At 40.7% G+C, this 26,470-nt stretch overlaps 1 protein-coding gene across 2 annotated transcripts in view; it reads left to right on the top strand.

Moving 5' to 3' along the window:
• Positions 1-24,824, top strand: part of hspa12a (heat shock protein family A (Hsp70) member 12A) — a 57,861-nt gene extending 33,037 nt beyond the window's left edge. Inside the window, exons 7-12 of one of the 2 annotated variants that reach the window (XM_022765126.1) lie at positions 4,289-4,460; positions 16,290-16,376; positions 17,481-17,585; positions 17,664-17,922; positions 21,962-22,065; positions 22,444-24,824. In XM_022765126.1, the coding sequence (XP_022620847.1) occupies positions 4,289-4,460; positions 16,290-16,376; positions 17,481-17,585; positions 17,664-17,922; positions 21,962-22,065; positions 22,444-23,075 (1,359 nt within the window). In that variant the 3' untranslated portion in view covers positions 23,076-24,824. The remainder of the gene's footprint in view (positions 1-4,288; positions 4,461-16,289; positions 16,377-17,480; positions 17,586-17,663; positions 17,923-21,961; positions 22,066-22,443) is intronic. The other variant, XM_022765127.1, reaches the window with a different exon arrangement.
• The last annotated feature ends 1,646 nt before the right edge of the window (positions 24,825-26,470 follow it).

The raw sequence follows: 26,470 nt of genomic DNA, 5'->3' as shown, positions 1-26,470 counted from the left end.
CCAGTCTGGAGATGATTTATCAGTGATAAACTGTATAAACAAAAGCTGAACCATATATAACTGCAACAAGATGGCTTTACATTGGCTCTGTTGTAGCATTTTGGTTTTTCCAGGTAGAATGTGATTCACATCCACAGCTAACTCACTGTAGATTTGAGTCTCCCTCATTTAACCACCGTGTGTGGCCTGAGATGTGAGTGCATCAATTATTAACTCAGCCACAAAAAGCTTTAGGGAAAGCCTAGCACACTAAAATGTACTTAGATGGTCCTGCAAAATTAAAATTGTTGCCAGACATCATCCACATCTGCCTAGGAGACTAAAAGAAAGGAATGCAAATGTCAGTTGATCTGGAAAAACATTGAAAAATAAAAATTAAAAGACCTAAAAAAAGTCACTCAAGAGCGTCAATGAATCTCTGAGTTTTAAAGGTAAACTGCTTCATAGGTGTTTCTACTGGTTTTAATCCCCTGGTGTGTTTGTTATGGAGAGGAGGACACCTCTGTGGATAATTCAGCTGCTGGTAAAAACCTGCTGAACGTCTGGTTCATAAGTTATCAGAGAAACAATCACAATAAAGCTTAGCATCAATCTCAGCTCCAACTCTTCCCTGAGTCTCTGTCCTCCGTACAGCGTCGCTCAAACACTGACTGTAAATGTCAAACTGCTTTATTCAGTGTTTTTAATGGTTGAAATCACCGGGTCTGTTTGATTTCCTGAACCACTGACACAGAAGGAATCCAAACCGGGAGGAGCTTACGGTAATGGTGATGAAGACAAGAACTCCCATGATCCCACGCTATTTCATGACATCAACCAATGCTGTGTTTTGTTATTGTTTTGATTGAGAGAGCCCTAGAGACAGAAGGTGCACACTGTGCATTTAAATTCAGGCAACAAACATTGACTCATCATGTTTTCACTTGTCACTTATCAAATAATGTCATGATTTCCTTTTGCCTTGATACTAAATTGTGATAATCCACCTTCTCTCTGCAAAGTTAAAAAGTACACCTACATACCAACAACTGGACAGAAATGTAAAAATGACAAATTGTGATTCATGATGTGTCATGTCATGATGTGACTATTTTGCTGAAAAACAGTTTACCTGCCTCTGACTTCTGTGCAAAGTCTTTGGCTGTCGGTGGGTGCAGGTTTTTGGTTTTGCCTATGGGACCAAACCTGGCAACCTCCCTGTGACAAGATGTCATGAAGCTGTCAAACTATCTCTCTGTCTGTCAAAACCAGCAATCCAGGAATTTTTTTTTATCACTTTCTGAAACTTTTTGAGATGTGGCTAACATGTTAGCAAATAAGTGCCTATTTACATATCCACCACACTCAAAGCAACAGCATCATTCAGTGGGAATCATATTGCCAATATTCTTTCTGCTTTGACCAAAGTTTTGGTTTCCACCAACTTGTGAGAAAAAGCTGCTAACTGCTCCACCACGGTCACCAGTTTGTCTCTGATTGTGGTTCTGGGCAGGTTGTGGAGCTGCAGAGTTACTGTTAGTTCTCTGTGACACCCTGCACATTACACATAGATATATGATCTATTGATTACGTAAAAACTATGGACTATAGACATTAAATGAATACCTATCCTCTCATGTAACTGGACAGTAAGAAAATCTTTTCCCTCAAAGATTCCAGTTGTAGAAATGATATCAAAGTAACAGTAAAAATCACCTGAACCTGAAACCAAATTCACACTTTCAGTCTTATGAACAGTGGTTCTAGACTGATCCAGATTCCTGTCCTCTCCAATGATGTCATTCTTTTGTCCCGATCATATCCCTCGTGTGCATGCTAAAGGAGTAAGGATGGTGTGGGGGAGGGTGGGGATGTTTATTTGCAGTGGGGCTGGAGCTAGGAATGGAGGGATGAGCTGACAGAGAGAGGGAGGGGATGTGATTAAAACACAGAGGTAGAGAGAAAGGGGGAGCAGAGTGGAAGCTGGGTATCTACAGTGATTTAGCGTCCAGCAGTGCAAGCACTGTTACCACTCCTCTGATCACATCATCCGTCCGTTCTCCAGGGACCATGACACAACCCATAGTCCTTTCTCTTCTGACCCATCCCTAACACCACGCACCAAGCACTGGGTCCTGTTCTCAAACAGCAGTTTTATTTTGTAGTTAGTTTCCTTGTGTGTCTTGATGTTTTTACTTCCTGTCTTTGTCCTGTTTCCCTGCTTGTTGATTGACTGCCCCGCCCTAATGTGTTTCACCTGTGTTCAATCACCCTTGCCTCCCTTGTGTCTATTTAGTCTCTGTGCTCCCGTTCGTCTGTAAGTGTCCTTGGTGTTATCTTTTGTTGTCCCCTGTGGTTCCTCGTGCTTTGGCTGTCTGTAATTGTTGTTGGTGTTACCTGTTGTAGTTCCTTGTGTAACCTCGTCCTTCGGTTTCCTGTTCAGTTGGTTCACCAGTTTTTTGGAAGTTCTAAGGTTCGTTAAACATTTTTCACTTCTCCCTCGTGTTGGTTGCATTTTGGGTCCAGCATTACCACAAACTGTGACACAGAGGTCACATGTAAAATAAGAGTGTGATATATAACTGTTGTAATTTTCAGTTTCTTCACCAGCAGCTGTTAATCGGAAAACTAAATGACATCTTCCTCATATCATGAATAATGTTTTGCATTTGTCAGGACACAGACTGGGCTCCTGAGTTCATGGTTGTATCAACTATACAAACACTGCTTCCTGCTGCAGACTTCATATGAACCTGACAGGGCTTTAATGATAAATCAAAGTAGTCTAACTTTTTAACATAACCACGCTTCAACATAACAAGTCTTAATGAACTTAATGAGTTTATATATATGAACTAAAGTTACAGTAGTAACTAGGTTGCGTTTCCCAGCATGTTGAACAACACCTTCTTAAACTAATTAAATGCTGTTTCTCAAACAGAATCACTTGTTCTCTTCAAAAATGAAAGTCTTCTCTATGGGCTCCAGGTTTAACCACATTCTCCGTCACAGCTCTTTACTGCACTTCTGCCTCTAGGAGTCTCTTCATTAATACAATAACAATAGATGGCATTGGTCGTCGTTATGAAATAGCGTGAGATCATGGGAGTTCTTGTCTTCACCATTACTGTAAGCTCCTCCTGGTTTGGATTCCTTCAGTGTCAGTGGTTCAGGAAATCAAACAGACCTGGTGATTAGAACTGTTAAACACTGAATAAAGCAGTTTGACATTTACAGTCAGTGTTTGAGCGACGCTGTACGGAGGACAGAGACTCAGGGAAGAGCTGGAGCTGAGATTGATGCTAAGCTTTATTGTGATTGTTTCTCTGATAACTTATGAACCAGACATTCAGCAGGTTTTTACCAGCAGCTGAATTATCCACAGAGGTGTCCTCCTCTCCATAACAAACACACCAGGGGATTCAAACCAGTAGAAACACCTATAAAGCAGTTTCACTTTAAAAATCAGAGATTCACCAATGCTCTTCAGTGGACACAGGACAGGACGTCTCCAGCAGCTGGGAGCTGAGCTGTCTAACATTTCCGCAGCTTGTTTCTCTGATAACTTCAGATCCAGACGTCCGACGACTAAAATCCTTCATCTGGTTCAAATATAGAGCTGAAAACCACCAAGGTGTCAAAAGTGTATGTGGATTAAAACTAGATAAAAGTTAATGGTGAGCTTCTGTCAGACAAACACAATAATGACACATGATCATAGAGGATATGATGTCACTGACAGGTGACCAATGAAAAGTTACCATGATTAAAATCACAGATTTCTCTTGTTTGAGAATTGATGGAAGCATTTGGGATAGTGCAAAAACACAACTCATCAACATATAGAACATATAGTACATATAGTTTGTTTTTAGAGATTTTAAAAATTACAGATTATAACTTTAACTGCAGATAACCATTAATATTGGTTTGGTTCTTCTTCTTTGGTTTGTGCAGGTTTTTGTGTGTGTCATAATTAATTTGTGATCTCAGACATTAGTATTACTGTATTTATAGCAGCTAGTGTAGTGACTGTGACTGCAGGACCTCAACAGCAAGAGCAGTATTACTTTTCATATACACAACTCTGAGCATGTTGTGACCCAAACAATATCACTGTGTTCAGAAGTCATGAGCTCTTCTACGGCTGTTTAAAGTTTAGACCTGGACATGAAGAACAACTAGCGTGTGGTTGCCGTAGACAGTTTCAGACACAGCCTGCTGTAGCATTATGGACATTTTGAGCATGTCATCATTATGACACTTATGTTTGAGAGAAGCTGAAAACAACTTTTCTGCCCCTGTGTAGTCTGGTCTGGTGTCCCGGGAAAACCCAGAGCAGCTGATCATTGCCTTAGAACCCGAAGCAGCATCAATTTACTGCCGCAAGCTCCGCCTCCACCAGATGGTGGACCTGGGGACCCAGACCTCCCAGAATGGCTTCAACGCTACTGACAATGTGGGGAGTGGAATGACCCAAGGTAAGTCAAGTAGTGCTGATTGTTTTTATCATGACGATGCTCTCACAGTATTTATCACCTCTGACTCCACACTGTGTCCACTACTAATTATGCACACCATCACACCACTACACTGAGGAGAGGTTTCTGAGTGTTTCAATTTTGTCTTCCAATATTTCCTACAGCAGTGCTCACACCGTAACAAACTGTGAATGTTGTCTCTTCAGGTTGTAGAAAACATGTTTTCTTCTTCAAGTCAAACTCATTGACTTTTCATTTTTTTTTCCAACCATCACAGTTTATTTTGCCCCTGCTTCATTTCTGAGATTCTGTCCTGCACATTAACAATTAACATTATTCACATCAGTGGTTTTATTAGAGACTTCCTCCCAGCTCACCACTGATGTTTTCAACTGTGTTGAGTTTCATGACATCAGAGCAGAGCAAAGCTCTGGGACTTTTATATCACATCCATGAATGCAGTAACTACCTATCCTAAAAAACACAATCAATCAGCCAAACTTTTCACACAAACAATATAGTTCTTTACATAATAAAAGGAATAAAAAAATACCCCCACCTACACACAGAGCAATAATTGACTATGTTATAAATAAAAACAATAAAAAATACAACAATAATAACATGAAGACTGGAAATCAAAGATAAAGATAAAATAAAACAGAGGAGATATATTGAAGTGAATAAAAGCAGAAATAAAGGGTGGAATGTTAGAAGGAAAACAATCCATAAAATACACATACAGTAAAGGACATGTCAGTAAAGCAGCTTGAAATGTAGAAATTAGTTTGCTCCCATCAGGTCTTTAGGGAGGCTGGACCACAGTAATAACAGGACCCCTCACTGTGGGTTTGTGTTTAATTAAAAGATCACAACCAGACAACCTGAGGGCCCCCGGGTCCAGAGGGTAAAAGTACCGGGACCATTAAGAGCTTTATAAACCAATGAAATAAAAATCAAATGCATCTTTAGGGCCTGAGCACCGAACGGTTTACCTCGCTGTTTATTAGGGCCCGAGCAGTGTGCAAGGCCCCAACAGTCCTTGGCACCAGAGGTGCCAGGAACCTATTGTTTTTGGAAAGATTATTGTTATTATTAGGGCCCAAGCACCAAGGGTGTGAAGATGCTATTTAAACTATAGTGATCATCATTATTCCGACCGGAAGATAAATCACCTTTTTGAGGGCCTTCCCATGTCCAAAAACTCATGAAACTTTGCACATCCATCAGGCCTGGTGAAAATTTTAATATTTTATGGGTTTTGTACATGGGCGTGGCAAAATGGCTCACTAGCACCACCTGTTTCACCTACAAGTATGAAATTCAGTAGATATATAAAACATGCCAAGACCTACAAAAAAGTCTATGGCACTTATACTCTTATATGCAACAAGAAGTCAGCCATTTTGAATTTCCTGGCACATTTTTGCAAATTAAGGGTCACGTATTTTAACAAACTCTTCCTACAGATTTGATGAGATCTACATAATATTTGGTCAGTCTCATCTTAAGACCTTTGCCATGTTAAATTGTGAAGCTTTTGACTTTTCGTTGGAGGACCCACCCATGGTGGCGCAGCAAAGTTTTATTCTTCACCATGAAAAATCAACTCGTTCTCATTCCAACACAAATTGTCCAAACTGCCTCAAGCTTTCTGTGTTTGATAAGAGTCCTGCCCTGAATACACCTATATGCCCATATTCATTGATGGTCATAGGGCCTCCTTGTGACAACAGGCAACAGGAAATGTCATGTTTTACCATTTAATTTGTGTCTCCTACAGGGTTGATCATAACCATCTCAAATTTGGTGACCAAATGCTTAAGACCTTCCTGATGCTTCATTGTGAAAACTGTGAGTTTTTGATGAACGGCGTGTCCTGAATAAATTACTCACTATAACTCCAGCATGCATTGTCCAAACTGCCCCAAACTTTATATGTTTGATAAGTGTCCCGCCCTGAAGACATCTACATGCCCTTATCTAATAATACTCATAGTGCCACCTCATGGCAACATGTGACATTATGTTTTACTGTTTAATTTACTAGCAGGTTGAACTGGCCCTCTTTAACAGGGTCAGAAAATACTATGCAAATCCTGATGATGCTTTATTGTAAAAATTGTGAGTTTTCATTCAAGGGCGGGGCTCTGGCAGTGAGGTGAATATGAACCAGGAAGTGGCTTTATGTCTATGACATATTGTCCAAATTGAAACCTCGGTTTATTATTTGTCTTGATTCATAAAAGCAAAATTTCCTTTTTGAGGGCCTTCCCATGCTCAAAAACTCATGAAACAATGCACATGCATCAGGCCTCGTGAAAACTTACATTTGATATGGGTCTTGCACATGGGTGTGACAAAATGGCTCGACAGCACCACCTAGAATATTTCAACAAGGCCCTTCCTATACCCTTGGTTTAACCTACATGTACGAAAATCGGTAGGCACATGCACTATGCCATGATGCACAAAAAAACCTCTTGCATCCATAGACAACAGGAAGTCCGCCATTTTGAATTTGCAATTTTGGTGCCGTTTTTTGCGATTTAAGGGTCATGTACTTTAATAAACTCCTCCTAGGGGATTTATCCGATACATACCATATTTTGTCACACTTATCTTAAGACCTTTGCAACGTAAATTGTGAAGCTTTTGAGTTTTCATTGGAGGAATTTTGATGATTTGCCATAAAAATTCAACTTGCTCTTATTCCAACACAAATTGTCCAAACTGCCCCAAACTTTCTGGTTCTGATAATAGTCCCGCTCTGAATACATTCATGTGCTCATATTCAGTGATACCCATAGCGCCCCCTTGTGGCAATAGGAGATTTAATTTTTTTCACTTTGATATACTGCTCCTAAAAGTTTAACCACACCCACCTCACAGTTGGTCAGGAAATGCTTAAGAACTTGATGATGCCTTGTAGTGAAAACTGAGCTTTCGTGGAACAGCCTGCCTGTGGTGGCACAGCTAATTTTGATCCTTCGCCATGAAAAATCAACACGCTATAACTCCAGCATGCATTGTCCAAACTGCCCCAAACTTAATATGTTTGATAATTGTCCCGGCCTCAACAGATCCATATATTCATATTTAGTAATGCTCATAGCGCCACCTCATGGATACGTGTAACATTATGTTTTACTTTTTCATTTACTCTTCCTAGCAGGTTAACCTGCTGGGCGTGACTGGGCGAGGTTAATATGAACCACACAGTGGCTATATGTCCCTGACATATTGTCCAATTCCAATATCATTGTCGGTTTAATCTCAACTTCAGACCAACGCAATGCTTAATTGCGGAGCTTTTGAATTTTTGTCAGAGGGACCACCCGTGGTGCCATGGCGAAATTCGATACTTTGCCGTGAAAACATCAACTTGCTATAACTCAAGCAAACATTTTCCAAACTAGCCCAAACCTTATAGCTCTGATAAGAGTCCCACCCTGGAGACATCTACATGCTCATATTTAACAATACTCATAGCGCCACCTAATGGTAATATGACATATAATATTTTACAATTTCATGTACTAGGAGGTGGACCACATCCTCATCAAAGGTGTTCAAAAAAGAACGGCAAATTCACAACAAGAAGTGGTTCTAAATCCATTATGCATTTTCTAATGTGCGGCAAACATGTCCAACCAATCCTTCTCACCCTGGTGATCCTACAGTGTAAACAAGGTGAGTTTTCACTTAAGGGCGTGGCTTTAGTGGTGGCGGTGAATTATGAAAGAGGAAGTGGTTATAACTGTAAGATACTTTGTCCAATCTTTTCCAAACGTGCTCAGAGCATGCTTTACACCTAGATGATGTTTCCCTGTGAATATTGTGAGTTTGTAGAGCACATTCAATTTTGATGTATGATGTGCTCTGATCCGACTCTGATCTGACACAAAGCCACATGTGTGCTTATTGTATGGTCTCTGGCTCCACCTGGTGGACCCAATTAAGAATGACAGCAAACATTCAATATCTTCAGTGGCTTTAACTCTATTGTATATTGTCAAATCTTACCCAAATTTCACATGTTTGATGACAGTCTCACACTGTAGACATCTAGTAATATTAATATTCACAACGCTACCTACTGGAATTATCTCCTGTGCGACAATTATTTAATTTACGTGACATTTTCATTGTAAGGTCTGATACAGAGCCTCATGTGTGCCTATTGTGTGGTCTGTGGCTCCACCTAGTTGTCACAATTAAGAATGCATATAAAAATGTTTTAAATCTTTTTTGCTGCCACATGGTCTGTGCAATAAATCTTAACCAGTGAGCGCAGTGTCCAGCAGTCGTTATGATGTACAACTGCTTCAAATGGCGTGCTGCAAGTCCCCCTTAGGTGCGCAGGAGTGCAAGGGCCCAATCAACGCTGCTTGCAGCTTTAATTAAACTGTGGGTCTGTGTGGGTAATTTCTGCTGCACATGACCCTCGACTGTCCACACAGCACATGCACAAACTGCATGTGCTCTACTGAAGTGAACTGGAGGCTCATCTTTACTGTAATTTCCGTCCTTGAGTTTTCACACACTGTTTTCATGTTGTTCAGCCAAATAGAAAATAACAGAGGAGCTTTCTTTGTGTTGCCACCATCATGTCCACATGCAGCTCCTCATCCTCCCTGGACCACGATCACGCCTTCATAATGAAAATCAACAATTTCACTGTTTGCTTTGTTTCAAAAACTTACCCACACTGAAACCTAATTATACAATAATTATACGGGATACAGGATCTGGAGAAAGTTACTGTAGGTTACTGACATGCATTACTTTAACAAAGTCCAGCTTACGACCTGGTTACTGATAAACCATAATAAACCACATTACATTTCTAGTTATAGCATCTTTGTCATTAGTTTGTCTTTGGTTCTTGTGTGTAAATTAAAAATCACATTGAGGCCTCGAGGCCGACCAAGGACACGCTGGAGGGATTATATCTCTCGGCTGGCCTTGGAACGCCTCGGGATTCTCCCAGAGGAACTGGTGGAAGTGGCTGGGGAGAGGGCTGTCTGGACCTCTTTGCTGAGGCTACTGCCCCCGCGTCCCGGATCTGGATAAGCGGGAGACGACCAGACGAGATTATTTATATGAAAATAACTATTTTACAATGTCAAACATGCAGATATAGATAAAGACAGAAGCTGAAACCAAGCTGACAGCTATTATTTACCAGCATGTCAAGCAGAAACAGTAAACTCCCCACCTCCCCCTCCTTTTTTTAGACCTCTATTTGAACAGTAGGGTCAAATAAATGAAGATTCTCCTCTGTAAAGACAAGTTGAACATCATCTCCCTGTGAACATCATGTGCCCTCACAAACTCTGTAGATGTGTCTAATCATTTTAGAGTTTAGTAAGAAGCATTCATCTTGTATCTGATTCATTAACATCTTCTTCTTTCTCTCCCTATAATACGCTGCACATTTTATTTTAGCTGTTTCAAGGTTTAAAAACTCTTAAACTGCTTCAGTGTTCCATAAGACTGTTGTCCTTCATCATCTAAAGGAAACAGATCAGAAAGAGAAGAAGAAACACAAGACTAAGCTACACTGAGTGTGAAACATTGACATTGTCTGATGAAGAGCAGGTGTGAGGAACAGTCTCATATATTAAATGGAGAAACTCTGAGGGAAGAGAACTAACAGTTGTGGTTTTGCAGTGAACTGGATTCACAATTTCTTCATATATGAAACAGTGTATGATAATGTTTCACTACATGGTACAAAAGACATATGTAGTTAGTTTAGAGAACAGACATGAGTCGTAGCAGTAACTAATCAGCATCACTGAACACTGAGACATCACATCCTGTCTCATTACTTCATTACCTCACCATTCGTTAGTGTTTCATTATGAACTGAACAACATTCTGTATCACACTCTCCTCATGTTTGTATCTGGAACAGCGGGCTGCCCCATTTTTGACCAAATACCTCAGTCACCATGACAACCTAGGAACCAAATCAGGAGCTAAAATTCCCTTTTTCCCTATTTATTTCTGTGCTCATTTCAAATGCACCTGAAGAGCGAAGAGTGGAGGCAAAATTGTTTGATACTGCATAAAAAACAACATAACAATATATCAAAGCAACTTTCATAAATGATGTGATGTGTCTGACACCTAGCAGCACCCTAATGACTATTTAACACTAAACCTAGGCACCTCCCATGAGTTTGTGTACGTCGACAAACCATGCACATCTGGGCGAGGTGGTGGTCTTGCAGTGCTCTACCGCTCAACACAAGGTTTCAACTATGCCTGTACAGCAGACTACGTCATTTGAATGTCTTGCCCTGAAATATACTGGCTTGCAGCCTCTGTTACTTGCTTATTTACCGTCCTCCCAGAACATCCTCTGTGTTCATTAGTGAACTGTCTGAGCTACTCACATCTGTCTGTTCTATGTATCATTCCATTTTGTTAGTTGGTGACCTGAACATTCACCTAGGACTCTAAAGAATGTTCATTTGCTGCAGAATTCATAATCCTACTTCATTCCCTCGAATTTTTCTCACACGTCAACTTCCCCGCACATACTAAAAGTCATACACTGGACCTTGTCGCTCCTCTGGGAAGGCTGTCCTTTTCAATGTTGGTATCCCTGTCCCCTCATATCGACTTCATTCCTCTCACACTATTACAGGAACATCACAAGCATTAGCACACCTGTTCTTATGGACATGTTGGAGGCTGAGCTCACCCAAAATTACACAAACTCCTCTCAGATACCTTAAGTCATCTTGCTCCTCTAAAATCACGCACTGTATCCTTCCATCATACTGCCCCATGGTTTACACCAGAGCTGCAAAAAATGAAGGTAGCTGGTTGCCAACTAGGGCGTCTCAGCAAGAAAATTGGTTTAAATGTACATACACTAGCATACACAGAGCATATCAGAGATTATAAGGAGGCACTAAGCAAGGCAAAAAACACTTACTAGTCAACCATTATTTCAAAAGGACAAGGCAACCCCAGAGCTCATTTTCTCACTGTCAACAAGCTACTTCAATCAGCAAAACAATTTCCTCTAGCCACCTCTACAAAACTGCTTTGATTTCATGGACTTTTTCCAGAACAAAATCATTTCCATCTATCAGCAGCTACATAGTATGTCCATGAAATCAAATGTTGTCAACCCCTCCCTCCCTCCCCTCCCTGTCAGCTGTTTTTCGGTTTTCTCCCCTGTTGATGAGCAATATGTAACCAACCTTGTCAGAAACTCAAGGTCTACCATGTGCCTTCTTGACCCCATACACACTCCTCTGATAAAATCATACCTGCCTGTCCTCTGACCCCTGCCGACACAAATCATTAATACATCTCTTCTGTCTGACTTTGTTCCTCCATGTCTAAAAAAGGCTGCTATCACCTGCAGTCCTAAAAAAAACCTGGAAGTGACCTGGATGACCTCAACAACTACAGACCCATCTCCAACCTCCCATTGCTAGAAAAACTCCCTGAGCGCACTCTGGCCAGCCAGCCCCTGGCTCATATATCTGACAACAACCTGTGGGAAGAGTTCCAATCTTGGTTTAGGACAAAACATAGTACAGGAACGGTCCTCACCAAAGTGACAAATGACCTACTCATAGCCTTGGATTCTGGTTATCTCAACATACTCATCCTGTTAGATCTCTCTGCCGCTTTTGATACAGTCAGCCACAAACTTCTTCTGGATCGATTAGAACATTTACTTGGTGTCACCGGCACCCCATTATCCTGGTTCAGGCCCTACCTCACAGCAAGAAAACAATGTGTCCATCAGCAACCTCAGGTCTCCCACATCCCCCCTTTCCCATGGTGTTCTCCAAAGCTCAGTTCTATGGCCTCTACTTTTACTTCTTGGACACATAATTCGTTGACATGGCCTCAATTTCCACTGCTATGCTGACGACACACAAATCTACATCCACACCAAGCCCCCAGACACTTTGCCACCATCTAACCTGACAGACTGCTTAAATGATATCAGTGATCGGATGACCTGCAATTATCTCAAACTCAACCAAGATAAATCTGAAGCCATCCTCAATGCTTCCCCAGCCACACTTTGCAAAGTTCCCCAGTTAAATCTCAACATCCCTGGGTCCATTACATCATCTGTAGCTGAAGTCATAAATCTCGATATACCTCTGGATTCCACCCTCTTTTTTGACACACATATTAAAAATATCACCAAAACAGCCTTTTTCCATCTCAAGAACTTTTCCAAATTATGCCCTTCTCTTTACAATTCTGTTGCAGAGACCCCCATCCATGCTTTCATTACAACCTGACTCAACTACTGTAACGCTCTTCTCTTCAGTGTACCCTCACAGGCTTTAAATAGACTCCAGATTGTTCATAATTCAGCTGCAAGAATACTCAGTCACACACGGTCCTGGGAGCACATCACCTCCACACTTCAGCAACTACACTGGCTCCCAGTTAAATACCGCATTCACTTAAAAAAAACTCCTACTTGTCTATAAATTTCTCCATGATCCGGCACATCAATACCTAACCAGTCTTCTCCACCCCTACAAACCCTCAAGGTCCCTACGTTCCTCTGATGCCCAATTAGTCCACACTCTCCCCTCCAGACTGTGCACCATGGGCGACAGGGCCTTTAGTATAGCTGGCCCTAACCTTTGGAATGCTCACTCCCAGAGTCTGCGCCAATGCAAAGCTGTTTCTTCTTTTAAGTCTCAATTCAAAATGCATTTATTTAGACTGGCCTTTCCTGGTGCCCTGTGAGATGTACTCATTGCGATTGTTGAATTGTTGCTTTTTTATTTGTGATTATGAGTACGCACATGTGTATGTTTGTGTGTATGCATGTGCATGTATGCAAATAAAAACAAGATAGACAATGTATAAAAATGAAATATACACATTATATATATATATATATATATATATATATATATAATATCTATTATGGTTCCTAAAATATTTCCTGGGCCCCTGAGCTAATACAGAGTGTTTTCCCCTCTACTGTCTCTCCACTGGTTCCAGTCATGTCAGAGAACGGACATGTAGGTTTTACTGTCTGTTTCATCTCTGACCTCCTGCACCGCCACATTTTCTCCTCGTCTCTGAGATCATCAGACCAAGGGCTCAGGGCTTAGGGCTCAGGGGAGGATCCCTGCATCACTTCTATACTGAACATCTTCACATCTTTTTGCTTTGATTCATCTGCCGTTGGTTTAGTGTGGCTGTGTAACTGTTGTTTTGTTTTCTGTTGTCCACAGTATCTCACTCAGCAGCTTCACTGTACTTCATCAATATGTTCATCTGATCTAACACTTTCTACACAGCAGAGCTGGGGTAAAATCCACAGCATCTTTCTGCTGTGTTCACTGATGAAAAGACAGAGATCAGGTTTCAGGGAATTTGGTATAAACGTTCACTTGGACTCAAGGATGAACTGATGAGAGGTCACTGTGACTGCACAAAACATGTCAAGAATGTACACACTGATGAAGTGCAGCTGGACTGGATTGTAGTTACTCTAATTCATTTCATTGTGATAGATTTGCAGTGATTTGAGGTTTTTATTACAATATTACAAAAACAGATTCAACACAACATGTTGGAAGAAAACGTCTCCACTAAGACTCATCTCTTGAGATGATAGTTTAAGTGATGTTGTTGGATGATCAGTGTGGTGTCAACTTAACTGGAGACCTCTCTCATGCCCTCCGCATGCGAGTTGGAGAGTTTTATTTCCGTCTTTATTGTTTCCTTTGTGTCAGAGGAAATGTCCCTCTGACAGGTCTTCCTGTTATCATCCAGTCAACTCCGGGTCACATGACCTTACGATCCTACAGGTTAAAAAGAGGTACATTTTACATTTTAGACTTTTCTTTTTATAAAAACAGAAAATATTCACCTGTTAAATAGACTGTTTGTTTATTCTTGTGTCATTTAAGATGAAAACTAACTAACTCTTCTGCAAATGAAGAATTATGAATCTCCTGTGTTGATGTTGGATGGGTTGGTCTGGACTTTCACTTATAGTCAGGGTAGTTATTTGTTTATCTTTAACTGAATGTGTTTGACTTGGTTCTTGTCATGCTGCCTCTTATGAAAGTCAGATGTTTTATTTCAGTGAGTCTTACAAGGTTAAATAAAAGTTTGATAAAACATAATGATAGTCTTGAACCTGCCAGGGTGTTGGTAGCTTTTTAAAAAATTTTCAAATGTGGATACAAATGCTAAACCTGGAATAAATCTCCCTTGGGTATTACTCTTTTGATAATTTAAATAATAATATGAATGAATGAATGAATAATAAATGAAAATTCAAGATGGCTGACATTTCTGGCAAGTAAATGTTATTTTTTGCAAGTAGTACATCCAGTATTTTTTCATATGATATAATCCAGGTTTCAGATCAAACATTTTAACAATGTAGAGGGAGAAACTTAGTACACTGTAAAAAATGAAATGAATATAGTAAAAGTTTTCAGCAAAACTCTTACTCTTACTCACAAAAAAGCTTACTAACTAGCCTAGTGCTAGCAAGTTAGCCTAGCAAGCTAATATTAAGACAAGTAAACAAGCAGACTGTCAACTCTTACAGAACTTTTGGTTAATCACTCATAATAAATGGTTTGCAAATAGATTGTGTTTTATGCAGAGTTTTTCACATTAAATATTAGATATTTCACAAATAAAGCTCTGAGGAAATGTAAGAGATAATTTGACATCCTCATAGTCTAAAACATAAGATTACATTACATAATCATTGAAATCTGTCCTGTAAAATTCTGTGGTAAAGTATACTGTATGTTTCCTATGACAGAAATGGCGGTCATCTTGAAATTTAGAAAATTTCAAGTGGCTAATGGGATTTTTCAATTGAATGATCCCAGGGGGATAAACATACCAATTATGATGCTTGTGTCCACATTTGAAAGATTATTGCAGTTATATGCTGCACTGTGACATAATCTCCTCAAGGCCTTTTTATAGTGGTAAATACTCTGCAGAATATGTGTATGTAGGGGTGGGCGATATGACGATATTAGATCGTGAAGGATTACAACGTGAAGACGATCTTTCAAACTGCAGAGATCGTGGGATCGTCTAGGGCACATTCTATAAATTGCAGTTCTATGCTGATGCACCGACGCACCAGACGTATTGACGTCGTCAATGTGACCGACCAATCATAGCGAATTACAGGCAGTGACGCACTTTCCTACCCGCCTCCTTGTTTGTGTGTGTAGCGGTAGCACATGGAGAGCGATGGCTGAAAGCCAAACGGAGTCGGTCACTAAAAAAAATTCCACCTCCATTATATGGAATTGGTTTGGATTTTCCGCAACTGATCAAGCGCAAGCAAATGTAATCTGCAAAGTTTGCACAGAAACTGTTCGCACGTCGGGTGGTAACACAACGAACCAGAATGTTGTTGTTGTTTACCTTAAACTTTACGTTGTTTGCACATGCAGGCAAAACTGCGACTATTTGAAATAAAATCTGTTTAGAAAGGTTATTTGGTCTAAATTGTCTGTTTTTCTTTTTCCAATTTAAGATCGTGATAAAATCGAAATCGTGATTTTATTTTTAAAAAATCGTGATATGATATTTTTGCCATATCGCCCACCCCTATGTGTATGTGTTGATGGACAAATTATGTTTATTATTTAAATGTAGCGTTTCTTGACTGTGATCAGAATCAGACTAGCTCTCAGTGTGGTGATACATCTCAGCCTGCTGCTTGCCTCACACACCACTGTACATATGGCACACAGCTTCACACAGCAGAGCTTCACGCCTTCATCACACTCACAAGAACATTCTTTCTCTGTTAACAACCAGCCAAGGAGCATGTTCGGCGCAACCGGCAGAGCCGCACCTTTTTGGTGGAAAATGTCATAGGGGAGCTTTGGTCGGAGCTGGAAGAAGGTAGAGTCTTTATCTTCTTTTACTCATCTCTAATGATTTCCTTGTCCTCTTCGGAGGGTAACTGCTCTTGCCTTACCTGTGCTGCAAATCTTTAGATATTAGAACACAGAGCATGTTGTAACCCAGAGATAATAGAAAATCTAACATTTACAGAAATAATGTGTATATTTTCACATAATCTTTTATTTTTTCATATTTTATCTCACTGTGTGACCAAAAGTAGTTCCACTTAATTCAATGTACAGATGCCTGCATGTGTCTGTTTTATCTCCTGCTCTGGGGTTTACTTCTAAGGTCCTTGAAGAAAAATATTATAACAATGTGGGTTTTGTTTGGGTTTGTCACTGCCTCTGTCAGCTTTGATGACATGACTGACTTCACTAATTGGTAAGACCTGGGTCAGGTAGCAACAGGCAGGTGACCAACTGCTCAGTCAGAAAATGAAGGTGAACAGTTGACACACTGATGTCCTGACTCACTGTAGTGGTGCACACAGAGTTTTCCTGTGCAGTGAGGAATTACAGGTAACACTTCAGCTGTTCTCACTTTCAGTTTGACCTCAAATTAGCATCCAGTGAATTGTACAAATAACCAGGATGTCTCAACGACTTGGTTTGTAACCTGTTGGATCGTGTGTATGGATTATGTGTAATGGCTGGAGCCCAATTAGTCTTAGAGTCCAGTTGAAAGTAACTGCTCTGTAAATCATAGGTCCAGTGCTCATCTCATTTTCCCCAGAAAGGAAGAAATTACTGTTTTATATTTGTGTAGAAAGTCTTCAGATGTCATCTTGAATGTGTTTCAGTGTGTGAATCATCTGTCCACAAGCTCGTCTTTGCCCTGAATCCAACCATTTACCTCATCCAGTTTTCCTCTGTCATCACACCAATGAGCTTCTGACTCTCCAGCCACAGACAGCTGATCTCTCTGTGTGGTTCAGTACACTGAAGAGTCACGTCCGACCTCCTGTGGGAGTGTAAAACAACAGGCTGTGGTAGATAAGAGGAGTGGATGCAGGTCAGAGCAGTGAGTCCTGTCAGGAAGGAAGCTGTTAGATAACTCACTGCACACACACTGCTCCATCTCTGTGTGTTCTCTGTGCAGGTGACCGTTATGTGGTGGTTGACTGTGGTGGAGGAACAGTAGACCTGACTGTTCACCAGATCCGGCTTCCAGAGGGACATCTGAAGGAGCTCTACAAAGCCTCAGGTAAAAAGAAGCATAACATGATATTTCTTCATCCTGCTGTCCACTCATCGTCTAAGTCACAGTACCTTTTTTACCCAGGTGGCCCCTATGGCTCTATCGGGATTGACTATGAGTTTGAGAAGCTGCTGTGTAAGATCTTTGGCCAGGATTTCATCGACCAATTTAAGATCAAGAGGCCGGCCGCCTGGGTGGATCTGATGATAGCATTTGAGTCTCGGAAAAGAGCAGCAGCTCCTGATAGAACCAACCCCCTCAACATCAACCTGCCGTTCTCCTTCATCGACTACTACAAGAAGTTCAGGGGCCACAGTGTGGAACACGCCCTGCGCAAGAGCAAGTGAGTACATTCAGAAAACCAGCAACCACACCCTGAACCAGGGACTACACCCTGAACCAGGGACCACACCCTGAACTAGGGATGCCCAGATTAATCATGATCGGCCGAATTTCATTAAAAATACCTGACCGGTAGATATGAACTAGAAAATTCCAGGGAAATTTTGAGTGCCACGGGGGCTACTGCCGGGATGAGTACATGATTTATTTCCAGTGTTCAAAAGTCACCCTGATCATATTCTGGTTTTGAGAAATGTCTTGATATAAAAGACTCTGATATAAAACAATGTCACATCCCTCCATCATGTATTATGTGGGAAATATCTCATATTCTGTGTTGTTTTTTTTAATAAAACCAGAGGCAACATGTCTTCAAACTGGCATTTAAAGGGTTAAAATCCTGAAAACTAATAAACATTTGGTAGGTTTGAGCAGAACTGAAGTGGTTTAAGAGATGTATGCAAAAAAAGCAGAAAAAAATATTGATAAATGATGATTTTATAGCATTTTCTTTGTGTGTCCTTTTTTGGACGCGAGGAACCCCAGAGGGTACAAAATGTGTTACCAGTGTATAATAGACCTGTAACAGTAACTGGCATTAGATTTTAAAAATATGTCAAAAAAGACACTTTCTTGCAGAAATCCATACCTTCAGCTGTAACACAGCCAAAATGATCAGCAAATCAAAAAGAAAAGTGAAGAAAATGTCCAAAAAAGGACAGAGGGACCCCTGAGGGTTAATAAATCCCATGAACCGCTATTTAAATGACCACTATTATGTTTTTTTCTGTGCTAAATTTAACATTACTGGGGAGGAGAGCAACGCGACTAGAAGTGACAGCTTTTAGTTGACTTGATAACAAGTTTAGAGTTGTTTGCAATGAACGGGCCACATTGCTTACACTATGCACACAACATGGCTATCATACTGCAACCACGGGTACTGAATTAGTTCGGTGTATCTGTCTATCCCTGTCTGCACCTACATTCTGATGAAAGGTCAGGTGGTCTGACCGACTGCACCACCAAAACAGCCTAATGACTAATGATCATGCAACGACCATGTGTCATTTTAACTCACAAAAAATAGTCGCATATGCGTCACGGTTTGATGCCCTGCAATGTCTGCTAAAAATGATCGGTATCAGCCATGGATCTGCCGATCTCACTCATAGATTATCAGTATCGATATAGGTGTTTAGGAAACAAAACCTTTTTTCTGAGAGTGAGATGAGAAAATGGAAATCTGTATCACATCTGTGCATGAAGTAGAAGTGGGGTCCAGACCTGGTTGGCCTAGCTTAGCATAAAGACTGGAAGTAAGGGGAAACAGCTGTCCAGTCTGTCCAAGTCCAAAAATACACCTGTCAACATATCTAAAGATCGTTAATTAACATTCTGTGTGTTGTTTGTTCAATGTGTAGCACAGTCATCTGCATTGGCACTATGACTCACTGTAGTAAGTTTATCATGTCCTGACTCCAGTGTCATACTGAACACACATACATGAGACTAACAGACTGAGCGTGTTTACCAACATGTTGAACTGTTCGTACTTTTATACTCATATAACTCACTAGTTTTTCATTCTTAATCTCACAGAGGTGAATAAATAGAAACCTTAAATTAAATAAAGATCTCCATCTTAGCTCAGTAGCTGCAGTGCACAACAGTCTCCAGCTGGTTCCATATTATTGTAATGTGACATATTACAGCTTTTTTTTTCAATACAACCTTCTTCTTCATGACTTTATTGAACTGTTTCCTGATGAAAACGTTTCCTCCACTGGGATCTATACATTTTTACTGGATATCATATAGTGAATGAAGTTGGTGCGCTCTTCCACTGGAGAGACATGGATCCTATAATCCACCACAGGCCAGACATATAACACAATACAGTTTATTTCTACGTCCATGCATCTTTCACATTGTATGACATGTGAGCTTCATTTTAGCATATAGCTCACAAGGTGAACCTTTAACTGAGGGAAGAGCAGAACCACTAACTATGAAACACAACATTAGAGTCCAGTGACAGACAGAGTTGATATTAATGATGACATCACTTTTCACTTTCAGCTATTAGGGTAGTAAAAGGACTGAGGTCTCGGACCAGCATGCAGTCTAGACTTTAATGGCCCTGTCTCATTGTCTGTGCGGATGTTCATAATCCCACTGTGAGTGACATTAAATACATTTATATGGCTAACACTGGAGCCTCAGTGGCCTCAGAGCTCCTCTGACGCCTGACTGAAGTACTCAGTCTGTCTCCATGTGCTGGAGAGCCTTGGGTGGGGCCACATTAACATTACACACTTAAAGGTGCACATATTTCAATGAACCACACACATGGGATCATAGCAGATGGAGACTATGGATTCTATGGATGATTTAGCAGACAGCGTCAGACAGAGAGAGGTGTGTTTGTTGGCCTCCAAAGACAGGACTGAGACAGAGCAGGAAAAAATTAATGACCTTGTCCACCCAGAGCCTGGGCTGCCTCTGCTCACTGCCTCTGCAATTCAAGCTGGGACAAACAGTTCAGTGGCTGATGAGAAAATATTCCAATAGAATGTTTCAAGCATGATTCCGATTCATTTTATTATCCCAAGCAGGAACTTGAATTGTAGAGCTATAAGTTGCTAATATTTTTCAATTTTCATATTTTTCACTGGAACAGTATCATGGTCACTGAATATTGTGTTATCATTTTACAAACTAACGTAAAAGATTGTGAGTAATTTGTAACTGATGTGTGAGTCCGGCAGCAATACCTGTCTCACTCTCATTGACACCTAATGTAATCGTCTTTTTTTTTCAAAAGAATCTCACTCTGTCTTCGCACTGAGCTTACTCACTCATTTTAAGGAATATCTGAATAAAATAGAGACTGTAAGAAACTTCTGGCTTCAGTGTCTGTCACGGTGTTTTCGGTTTTTGAAAAGAAGTAATGGTTTTCTCATAATTTGCAATTGTTTTAAGCCATGTAGAAGCCAAATTCTGGGCAGATTTTCACATTGCCATGGCAACGGCAGCTCCTGACCTGTGTGCGTGTGTGCGTGCCTAGCAACCAGATAACCAACTCTCCAAGCTCCGCTAGCTTTACATTAGCCGCATGTTAGGTCTTAAATTACATTTAGTTAGGTCTTAAATATGTAAGTCCATTTACTGCTTCCTTTGTTGCTTTTCTTTTTGTTTTGTTAAATGAGTGAATGAAGTTGTGACGGTCTCCGCTGAGACAGAGGAGAGGAGAAGCTACTAGCCCTCTCTCGCTGTCACTTCTAGTCGCGTTGCTCTCCTCCCCAGTAATGTTAAATTTAGCACCGAAAAAAACATAATAGTGGTAATTTAAATAGCGGTTCATGGGATTTATTAACCCTCAGGGGTCCCTCTGTCCTTTTTTGGACATTTTCTTCACTTTTCTTTTTTGATTTGCTGATCATTTTGGCTGTGTTACAGCTGAAGGTATGGATTTCTGCAAGGAAGTGTCTTTTTTGACATATTTTTAAAATCTAATGTCAGTTACTGTTACAGGTCTATTATACACTGGTAACACATTTTGTACCCTCTGGGGTTCCTCGCGTCCAAAAAAGGACACACAAAGAAAAGGCTATAAAATCATCATATATCAATATTTTTTTCTGCTTTTTTTTGCATACATCTCTTAAACCACTTCAGTTCTGCTCAAACCTACCAAATGTTTATTAGTTTTCAGGCTTTTAACCCTTTAAATGCCAGTTTGAAGACATGTTGCCTCTTGTTTTATTAAAAAAAACAACACAGAATATGAGATATTTCCCACATAATACATGATGGAGGGATGTGACATTGTTTTATATCAGAGTGTTTTATATCAAGACATTTCTCAAAACCAGAATATGATCAGGGTGACTTTTGAACACTGGAAATAAATCATGTACTCATCCCGGCAGTAGCCCCCGTGGCACTGAAAATTTCCCTGGAATTTTCTAGTTCTCATTACTGTTGTGATGTCAGTTTGATCATATCACCTCTAACTGATCCTCTCTCCTCTCCAGTGTGGATTTTGTTAAATGGTCATCTCAGGGCATGCTGAGGATGAGTCCAGATGCTATGAACTCCCTCTTCAAGCCCACCATAGATCACATCATCCAACACCTCAGTAAGCTACACTGATAACTGCAGCACCTCCACACACACACACTCACACACATCTCTCAGCTTTGTGTAGCTGCAGAGTGATGTGAACAAAATGTCTAATGGTAAAACTGCAGACTTAACTTGTGATAGTAACTAATGCAAACTACACATCATACACTGTGTACCATACAATTTACCTGGTTTTAGGAAGATACAATTCCACCACTGTGACAAGTGGCTGTGGGTACTCACAGTAATAAAAGTTAAAATTTCTCTGAACAACAATAGAAACTTAAACACATCACTAAGTAGATCATTCATCCTCAGTGTATGTTCCCCCTTCCTGTGACACAGTTACAGTCACTGGTTTTATTCACTGAGATTCTGTTTTCTCCTCCAGCTGAGCTCTTTGAGAAGCCGGAGGTGAGCGACATTAAGTTCCTGTTCTTGGTGGGAGGTTTTGCTGAGTCGCCCCTGCTGCAGCACGCTGTCCAGAATATGCTGCAGGGCCGTAGCCGCATCATCATCCCCCATGATGTTGGCCTCACCATCCTTAAAGGCGCCGTGCTGTTCGGCCTGGACCCCAGCGTCATCAAAGTCCGCCGCTCACCCCTCACATATGGTGTAGGCGTGCTCAATCGCTTTGTGGAGGGCAAGCACCCGCCGGAGAAGCTGCTGGTGAAGGACGGCACTCGATGGTGCACTGACGTTTTCGACACCTTTATCACTGCCGACCAGTCTGTGGCGCTGGGTGAGATGGTAAAACGGAGCTACACGCCGGCCAAGCCATCCCAGCAGGTTATTGTCATCCACGTCTACTGCTCCGAGAAAGAGAGCGTGGGGTTCATCAGTGAGTCTGGTGTCAGGAAGTGTGGGACACTTCGTCTGGATGTGAGCGGAACAGAAAGCACAGCTCCACGTCGCGAGATCCAGACACTCATGCAGTTTGGTGACACAGAGATTCGAGCCATGGCGGTGGATGTGTCCACTGGACGCACCGTCAAAGCTAGCATTGACTTCCTGAGCCATTAAGTAGGCCATGAGAGAGCTAATGTAACAGAAAGGTTGGAGGGAATCAAAATGGAAAGACCAGGGAAAGAAAAGGTGTGTGTTAGGATCATCACTTCACCTCATCCCAGTAGTTTATTTACTGACAAGCTCTGTAGTGTTCACTCTCTCATAACCAACCCAGACACCCCCGCTGAGGCTGTAGCTTTGTTGAGTCAGGTTTAAGAGCTTGATCACTTCCAAGCCATAATGTATTACAGGCCAGCTTTTCAAACCTTCTCTGTGCACTCCAGTCATACAGTAAATTGTTCCTACATAACCACAGTGGATACACATTGAGAGTACATCTCTACATGCTTCAGTTTGTTTTAATGTTGCAGCAGATCATTGTATTTCAATCATGATGCTTGTGGTTGCTCCACATTGTAAATGTGCACCATAATACATGTTGTGTGACAAAAGTCTATAAAGGTCATAATAATAACATGCCATCAGTTCTGATGGAAGCTCAGCTCCACCTCACCACAGTTCTAAGGGCCATTCCAGTGGTTTTGCATGATTCAGCCCTTTAATCAGTGTAAAGTGTTAATACATTAAAACACACTGCCAGTTTATTTCGGATTGATCCACAGGTTCCACTAAGCCTTTAGTAATAGTGATCCTCTGCAGTGAACAACTTATGGTATTGCAACCTAGTACTCTGTGAAACAAGTTGTAAACAACACTGACATATTATCACCTTGATATGGTTAAAATCAGTATTCATTTGAAGTTGTTTTGAATCTTCCTCGATTCACTCTCAGTTTAGCTCTGGTTTGGTCTCCACCAGCCCTTTACCAAGTGGTCCCCACCTACACCTGGACAGGAGGTGTACAGTGGTTCACCAGAGGCTGCAGGCTGACGAGGACAGTGAGGCTGAACCAGACTGTAAAACTACGAGCCATGAAACCAAAACAATGAGCTGAAAGATGCTTAAGTCCACTGTAGATTTGAGTGACACCTCTCTGCGTTCTTAATACAAATGAAATTGAGTATTAAGATACCTGATAATTAGTAATCAGTTACATACAGATGTTTGAGCCCCATCATGGCTGCCTAAACAGCTGGAGATAGAGATGGGCCTGGGATTTGAAGACACTGCTTTTCTACAAATTTATATTATCCATATTCAATAGATAAATGCCCTTGTTCAGTTTTTTTGTTGCCCTCATGGCAATGAACACTGCAGACAATAGAACAGATCTGATTTAGAGACAGTCTCCATTCAGAACAGGCGATAATGGGCCTTCATACTTGACACTGATAAGATAACCTACGTAAATATTGACACATGCTTAAGCATAGCAGTTGGTACCATAAAGGTACAGAATTTTTAAATCCACCCATACCTGGAGGACAGGAAATCAATCTAAACCCTGATGTCATGCCTTGGAGAATATCTCCTGATGATCTCAAGTATCTTATTTTTTAATCAATGGGCCAAATCATGCAAAGCTGCCAGTATGGTCCTTTAAGATTATCCACACATTCCAAGAATGTGGAACGTGCTGCGAGTCCAATCTGACGAGTACAGCCATCAAATGTGCTTAATTGTTGCCTTTATTTGTTTATGCTTCTGATTATCACTTGAATATTTTGAAGCTAGGTGTGAGACAAACAATGAAGTATGTTTATTTCTGTAAATACAGTATTTAAATTTTGTACAGATTACAGATTTGTACAGATTTTAGCATTGTTTCTGCAGCTTTAGAGCCAAGAGTATGTGTGTGTGTGTGTGTGTGTGTGTGTGGGGGGGGGGGCAGCGTGTTTGTGTGTGTGCATGAACATCTTTCAACATTTGTTTTTTCTCACCAGCCATAGCATGAGAGGCCAAGGCAGCTTTGATTGCCTTGTTCATTCAAAATGAGAGACTGGCTGTGTCGCCTGTTTTTTTTTGTTTGTTTTGTTTATTTTGCAAACACAAAAGACACTTGAATACCTCCATCCTTTAAAAAGCATTTCAATCAATAAGTCTGCTGTTACTTAGTTTTGAAATGACAGCAGTGTCTGAATGTGTCCAGTCCCCTTCTCCATCCACCCTGCAGTACAAGTTTATAATAATTGATGACATATTTAATAAAAAATATGAAGACGTTTCCACCCCACTGCAAAGAACTTGAGCCACTGAGTTTATTAGAAATGGTTGTTTCTGTGTTAAAATCAAGGCAAAGTCAGCAATAATCATACAACAGCCACATTTAAGTTTTAGCTCTTCATTAACAGAGTGCCTAGTACGAATAAAATGTGATGTCAAGATTCACTCATCTCATCAGAGCATCCCTTCACCCTCCTAATGATGTATTTAGCTTTATACATGTGTGCCCTCAGACATAATCACTGAGAATCACACATCTCAACGCATGTTCATCTGACATCATGGTGAAGTGAACAGGTTGAGTTACAGGGGCCTTACTGTGAGTCATCTCTTACCCTGATCAATCTCTGCTGGCAGCAACAATACGTCCTCATTCAAGCTCTGTCATTTGGTCACTGAATATGATTACCGTTGTGCAGTTTGGTCCATGGCAAAATGTTTGTGTTGATTCTCACTCAACAGAGCAGGATTACATAACATTATAGAAGTGTGATAATATGACAGCTTCCTTCAAAGGTCAACACTGTCAAAATGATTTGCTGTTGTCACAAGTTTGTGAGTCTGCCTCAAAGTAACTTAAGTAGGTCATTGCATTCCACACACTCTGTCTGTCTGTAGTCTCAATACAAGGCAATAATGTGTACTTCCAGAGACAGTCCTGGCTGACAGTCTGTCCCTGAAGTTCTTCATGGTGTCACCAAAGTAAATGATACACACCAGAGCATGATTGTCAGATTATCTGTTTTGGAAAGTAACTAAAGTTGCTCTTAGGGCACTGCCCAAATGCCCCTTGCCTCCATAAGTGAATCCACTGTTTGAAATAAATCAATGTCATGTATAAATGCTGGTGTGACCAGGGCCCTTACACCTGCTTCAGCATGTTAGCTTGCACTGAAACTTTCATTTCTGTCATATGGAACGATGCACTTCCTTCCTGTCTGGCAGTTACAGATGGAGACTGTACATCCTGACCACATGTGTCACCATATCCTAACACAACTCAAGGAAACATATGATGTTTACATTTTACACAGGTCTCTAAGCTAGCTAAGTAAAGAAGACCATGAAACATCACATAAAGAGGCAACATATCCCCATGATAAATCCTGGAAAAACTATGAGCCTTTTTTTGTCATTAGCTTGTTTGGCTGAAGGAAGAGGCCAAATCATCATTGAGCCATTGATACTGACACAGCCCCCACAGATATATTAGTAACTCTAGTAAGATCTTAATTATAACCATTTTAAAATCCATTTTCTTAGACTCTTTATTTGAACTGTGAAT

This window comes from Seriola dumerili, unplaced genomic scaffold (genome assembly GCF_002260705.1).
Source record: "Seriola dumerili isolate Sdu_G_001 unplaced genomic scaffold, Sdu_1.0 BDQW01000665.1, whole genome shotgun sequence".
NCBI lineage: Eukaryota > Metazoa > Chordata > Actinopteri > Carangiformes > Carangidae > Seriola > Seriola dumerili.
Note: the sequence above shows the minus strand (reverse complement) of the source record. Positions and strands in the feature narration are given on the sequence as shown.